This window comes from Drosophila mauritiana, chromosome 2L, assembly GCF_004382145.1.
Source record: "Drosophila mauritiana strain mau12 chromosome 2L, ASM438214v1, whole genome shotgun sequence".
NCBI classification, from domain to species: Eukaryota; Metazoa; Arthropoda; class Insecta; order Diptera; family Drosophilidae; genus Drosophila; species Drosophila mauritiana.
In genome coordinates, this window is record NC_046667.1 from 21627145 (window position 1) to 21634058 (window position 6914).

Sequence of the window (6914 nt, forward strand, 5' to 3'; positions counted from 1 at the left end):
TTGTGGGAATCCCTTTTCATATTACCTATCATATTCAACCTATCTTAGAAACCTTATAGTACCTGATAGGAAAAATCTGTTGTTTGATAATCTTCCTCATCTATTTGGAAAATCAGATCAATTGCCATGTGCAGCACGGTTGTAGGTCCATTATATCACTAGCCTTGTAAAACTTACTTTATTTGAGACAATGAGCTTTAAACATATGCATTTGAATCTGTACATTTTGTTTTATTCATTACCCACCTTGGTTAAAAATCATGCTAGTGCTGTGAACTTTAATAAATATAAATAAAGACTTTCCATTCACGTTTTGGTTATGGTTAATAAAACAGTGATATGTCGTATTAAAATTTGATATAAGGAAATCAATGCCCCTTTTTACAATTTCTACGATTAGCCGAGTATCCATTTTGTGACAAGCTGCATAATTAGCATAATACACCAAATTTTAAAGTACCAAACAATGTCTGGCCATTTTAAAAAAACAAAATTTTTAACATTTTAAAGCGTATTATGTTCTAACTAAAGTATCCGTTCTACTGCTCTAAGCAACGATTAGTACTAGCCCTAGGATAGGATCGACTTTAGCATTTATATATGTATATTTATACTCATTACAGGTAGAGTAAAAAGCAAGGGCGTCGCCAGGGTAGGGCAAGGGGGGGTTTGGCAACTGCCACGCCCACACTTTTGAGAAATATTTTGATTTTTCTTCGTTTTATTATTTGTCTTGCCAATTTCTATCGGCATATCTGTATATCGACAGACTCCTATAGACCAATCGGTCTTCTTCCGTCCCTTGGAAAAATTATGGAGAGCCAAATCCTTAATAAACTGCTAAAAGTTGATGCTAAAGTCAGGGTGATCGAAATTCCAATTTGGCTTCCGGATCCAACCAAAACAACTTCATAGAGTGATCAGCTTCACATTAGAGGCGATGGAAAGGAAAGAGGAAGAGGTCGTCGTTTTCTGGGACATCCAGCAAGCATTCGATGGAGTGTGGCACCGCGGGCTCCTGCACCAAGAAACAAACTGCCCTTGGAAAGCAATGTTAAGATATATAAGAGCATATTGGCTTCTGCCCTATTTTATGATATCCAAGAGATATCCAAGGTAGTGGTGCCAAAGCCCAACTAAAAAAATTACGAATACTACAGTCGAAAACCATGCGTAAAATCACCGTATATATTGGATATAACCGGATATAACAATATAAAGTTGTTTTAAGGCCACATAAAAGGAGGCAAAATCCAACAGCATAGCAAGGCGACTGGGCGAATTTCAGATACACGGACAAGAACACGAAGAAGACTTAAACGTCACCACCCTCAAGATCTGCCAGATTTTTTTTTGACTAATCTTGTATGAACAAAGCTCCCATTGATGTTATTCAATATAAATATCTATAAATGTATATGTAAATAGCTGTAAATAATTGTATAAGAACAATTTCTCATCAGATTAAGATGACAGTAGTAGTACGCTTTTCCTATAAATATACATTTCTATCTGAAGTTTTAAAGCTTTACACCTACATTTTACAACAACATCATTTTAGTGACCTGACCAACCAATAATGGAATTTTTTGTGAATCTTTCAAAAGAAGCCATTCGCCGCGCCGAATAAATATGAGCTTTTTATTTTCCAGAAAAGGAATTACAATCTGTAAACGTATTAGCTATCTAGTTCTTTTATACACTAAATCCGATGGACTTCGTCTATCATACATATAAATGAGGAAAAACTACGTAGAATGGTTCGATGAATTTGATCTTTTTAAAGCCCAGTGCTCACGCTGTCAGAAAGCAAGGGGAAGTGGTGGCAGGCACGCTTTGTCTAAGGCATTCCTCATCATATTACTCATCTTAAAATATGGGATCGACATATTGCATATGCTAAATTGCACACGACAGAGGGCCACTTGGTATATAAGCTGTATATCTACAGTTTTGTTATTAAAACCTAATATCTAAGCAAACACTAAGTTAAGTATGCATTTCATGAAGTCTTCAGAAAATGCCATGTGTATTTAAGACGTCAAATAAACTGAAATGATTTAACCTTTATCTTTCGTATCTTTCCTGCACGAACGCCCAATTTCCGTAAGGACTTCTTACCCCTCCGCAAACAGCGAACAAACTGAGATTCCTGCTAAATAACTCACCTAGTCAGCATCCTTCCTTATTCACCCTTTCAAAGCTTAGCGTAAAAATGAACATTTAACGCCTCATTAGAATCGGGACAACAAGCTATCCTAACAGCAACCGCCGACGTATCCATCTCTGGGGCGGCTCTACTCGAGTCAGCAACAAGACGCCGGCAATGAGTTAACTCCGGCATAAACAGAATATATGGCCGCAAAATCCCAGAAGCGCCTAGCAGGGAATGAATATTAATGAGACGTCGTCAGTCTTTCGTCAAATTAAAACACAGCTCCAACGGGCCAGAACGGTGAGCTGGGACCGGGTGAGCTTGGAGGTGGGGAGTAGTCCTGACAGGAGAGGACACATCTTCTCGGGTGTTGTGCGCGCACATCCTGCGGTAACTTTCCTAATTGTTGTCAGCACAACGCGAATAAATCAGCAGCCGTGAAGCTGGGCCACTACAACTAGCTGATGGCCTGGTGGAATTTCGGCACTTTGTTTTCCCCTAGTTGAGTCGAGTATTTCGCACAGGGGTGGTTGGATGAGAAGGAGGGGGAACAGCACTTAACCCTTTTGGGCAATGTGACTCTGCCAGTCACCGCCATCGTCACACGTCAGCGCACTATCATCGGCTTGTTTACACGCATAATTATGTGTGCCGGATTCCGGGAATTGCTTCAGGCTTCCGGCTTGCCCACTCCATTTGGACTCCTTGCCCGAATTATCCTTGCGGCTTTTGGGGGCTACCACGCCAGACGACTTAATGCAACGTGACAGATTTCTCACTTGAACTTAAGATGACGGAAAATGTCACAATTTGATGCTGATAATATGCTAATGGGGCTTTGTTTGTTTGATTTATATTCCCCTCCTCATGGCTGCAAAGAGAAGGTGTTGACGCCAATGGGCAACTGGAGGTCAGATAAATTGCTATTTAATATGAAAGTGCTTTTTCAACTTATATGCAAACATCGATTTCGATGAGTTGATAGTAGGTATTTAAAGTTAGTATTTTAGGTAATCTGTTTTGTTCCATTATATGTTAACACTTGCTAATAATTTGGCGGGCTTAGAACGATTATATTTTTGCGGCTGACTTGCGACGGTTAAGAAATTTGCAATCAAAACAATAAAATAAGAGAGAATGCTAAGTCGAGTTCCTTTACTATCAGATACCCTCTACTCAGCTAGTGTCAATGCGAAGGCGAAATTTTGATAATTTTTCTGGGATATGTATAGATATTGAGGAATAAAATAAGAAAAAAAATTGTTCATAAGTGCGGGCGTGACCGGTTTGGCGGCTTTAGGGCGTAAGAGTGGGCGTGGCAAAGAGTTTTAGAATCTGTATGCTGAATCTCAACCTTCAAGCTTTTATAGTTCCTGAGATCTCGACGTTCATACGGACAGACGGACATGGCTAGATCGACTCGGCTATTGATCCTGATCAAGAATACTTTTTAAAGTCGGAAATTATATAGTCCTTCTGCCTGTTACATACTTTTCAATGAATCTAGTATACCCTTTTACTCTACGAGTAACAGGAATAACAACAAATAGAGGCCGCTGTGTGCTATGAAACAGTTAGAGATCTTGAACAGCGTAATGAAGTGGCACTTGTATTTTCCATTTTAATGTCGTTGCCTGGAAGTATGCAACCACCTGGAGGATACAAAATTAAACGGGAAATCTTAGCAATTTGGTAGGAAAAATATTGTGACGATAGTGAAGACAGCTAGTTTATGTACACAAAGTAAGGAAAATCTAGTTTTCTGACCAAAAACAATCATCAATCGAAGTGTAACGCAAAAACTCAAGCCCGTGAAAGTGTAATAGGCATAAGGAAGCGTTTCCGACTATATAAAGTATATATATTCGTGATCGGGATCAATAGTCGAGTCGATCTGACCACGCCCGTCTGTCCGTATGAGATTCAGCATGCAGATTGTAGAGACAAAGCCGCAACGCAAGTTTGTTGACCCATGTTGCCACGCCCACTCTAACGCCCACAAACCGCACAAAACTTTTGATAAAGGTGTTGATATTTTTTCGGAATTTTATTCGTCTTGTAAATTTCTCTCGATTTGCAAAAAAATTTGCCACGCCCACTCTAACGCCCTTAAACCGCCCAAAACTGCTAAGCGCACAAGTGTGTGGACGCAGAAGATAGAAAGAAGAAGAGTCTCAACTAGATTACATTTGAAAGTTTATAACTATAAAAGAGAGTTGAGATGAGACATGCGAGATTCCTGATCTGCATGGCCACTTTTGAAAATGTTCAAACAATTTCTTAAATTGAAAATGGATTATATGCCAGAAAACTTTGGCGTTCGCACTACCTGAGTAACTGGTATCTGATAGTAGGCGAACTCGACTACAGCGTTCTCTCTTGTTTTAATTAAGAAATGGCCGTCTGTCGTAATGAACTTCGAATTTTCGGTAACTTCAAAGGCTATCCGGTTGAGATGAAGCATGCAGACTGAAGTGGCGCCGACCCACGTCCGCGGAAGCACCCCCAAGCTGAGCAAATCTTCTGAAAAAGGTTTTGTTGTTTTGGATATTATTATTTCTTATACATAACAATTTCACTCGATATGCCAAGCATATTTTCGGCCCCATCTTAACGCAGACCAACTGCTCAAAACTGACACTCTCTATTTTTACTATAACAATTGGGAGTTTGTTTGTATTTTAATAGTTATTATCGGCTTTATCTCAGTCAAAGCGGAAGTACACAATCGCAGCCTCGGTCTCGCCTACGATAATTTCCTCACTATTATCGGAATAAACCGGATAAGGGCACAGGTGACAGCGAACACAAATATATTGGCACGGACCTCATCTTTGGAGCGCTCCTCAATTCTAATCGGCTCAATGGAGAGTGCGCGAAACATCTTGGCTGCAAATGTAGGCAGAGCTTCAGTTGATATCTATCACCGTTTTACATACTTACATAGATAGAGTAACTAATTTAGAAGTTTTTGTCTTTCTGCACCAATGTGTTGTGGTTAACCTGTCCAAGCGATTTAGATATGGAACAAAGGCTGGATCAAGTCAGACTATTGACACAATCTCTGATAGATTATTCAATGACAGTACGATTGTTTTGGCAAAAAAATTAAGTTGTTCAGTTTATAGTACACATTATTCACTTACGCCCACAAGCCGCCGAAAGCTGTCCAGCGTGAGCAGGCGGCAGGCACTAAGCAGTTTGCTTATTCCAAGTCTTGGTCCAGGAACTGAAACGGGAGCAGGATCGGTTCGTGGAGCTGGAGCCAGAGGAGCACTGCAATTCGTCCTCGCGGTCTTTTTTGTGTTAATAATCAATAAGCGGACTGCAGCGGATTTTAATGGACGAATGCGAGAATGCGGCGAGTGGAGCTAAAACCCATAAGCCATACCCGGACTATGAAACGCGAATACATTTTGTGCAACGCCCGCCAGCCGCTGAAAGCTGTCAAAAAACTTTCTAAGAAATTTTGAAATCTACCCGGAGTCTGAAACGACAAACGACGATTTCCCACAGAAATCTGACGACATATAGTGCAGGTTCTCCATAAAGATTTCTTTAACTTTTGCGGACAAGCCTGCGAAGCGCTTGCAGCCATTTGACCTAGGGATCCCCGGGATTAAGTAACTGCGTATCCCAACTGCTTGTTCGAAATCGTATTGTTTAGCATAGAGGGCAAAGGTCAAGCAGTTCAATTGTTCACTCTATCGTCCCTCTACACCCTTTACACCGTCTGGGATCACCCGGGATTTTCTGGACTCGTTTGGCATATCTATAAATAGCTGAAAATTGGCCACAGCAGTGTTCCTTTTAAGGGAACACCATTCCACAATCCCCACAGGCGCAGTACTTGGGTCTGATCCTGGACAAGCGGCTCACCTGGAACAGCTCACAATGAAAATCGCAGCTTAATGTCGGGCTAAGCTTAGTGAGCTCAACTGGCTGCTTTAGCCAACTAGCAAGCTTACTATTGGCGATCTATAGACAAGAAGGACTTCTTTGTTTCTAAACTCCTAAATAAATTTATAAATATTAAGTTGGAGTGCAAAGTAAGTGATGGATTAAGAATTCGATGTACAAATAGTTTGTGTTTGTATTGTTACTAAAAATATCTGCGTATTTCGCTTAAATTTAACATTTAAGAACAAGTACACATTTTTGTAAGAACAATAGACAAACAATAATCATATATAAATACTCTTTTTGTTTCTGAAGCCTTCTTTTGTCTCCCCCACCACAAAGCATCAAAGCGGTTTATTGGTTGCAATGCCGATGGAATCGCTGGACTGGGCCTAAGTCAAATGCCGTGTTGTGCGCCCATTAGTCCGAGCAGATTCCGGTGCACATTATTTCTGGCCACGGCACGTGTCTGAACCGCAAACAGATGAATTTTTGCAGTGCCGAGTCTCGTCCGATGAGGACAACGAAATATGAGCAGGCGGCAGGCACTAAGGGCAGTTTGCGTATTCCAAGTCTCGGTCCAGGAACTGAAACGGGAGCAGGACCCGTAGCTGGAGCTGAAGCCGGAGCCGGAGGAGCACTGCAATTCGTCCTCGGGGTCTTTTTGGTGTTAATAATAAATAAACGGACCGGCCTTGCAGCAGGAGTCCTGCCCGTGTTTTGGACACACTGTAGCGGATTTTAATGGACGAATGCGAGTGCAGCGGCGGAGTGGAGCTAAAACCCATGAGCCATACCCGGAGCACACCTTTTCCCAGGTGCATGTGTGACACCCGAACCCTTCCTACGTTCCTGCCTT

At 41.2% G+C, this 6914-nt stretch overlaps 1 protein-coding gene across 1 annotated transcript; it reads right to left on the minus strand.

Annotated features, from left to right (window-relative positions):
* Positions 1 to 4703: 4703 nt before the first annotated feature.
* Positions 4704 to 5213, minus strand: LOC117148215. Its single transcript, XM_033315508.1, has 2 exons — positions 5099 to 5213; positions 4704 to 5044 (listed from the first exon to the last, which is right to left on the minus strand). The coding sequence occupies exon 2, from the start codon at positions 5037 to 5039 to the stop codon at positions 4902 to 4904; it is 138 nt and encodes a 45-aa protein (XP_033171399.1). The 5' UTR covers positions 5040 to 5044; positions 5099 to 5213; the 3' UTR covers positions 4704 to 4901.
* Between the last annotated feature and the right edge of the window lie 1701 nt (positions 5214 to 6914).

Excerpts from the sequence above, each read along its gene's own strand:
- LOC117148215 (XM_033315508.1), bottom strand. The coding sequence starts at position 5,039 with ATGTTTCGCGCACTCTCCATTGAGCCGATTAGAATTGAGGAGCGCTCC.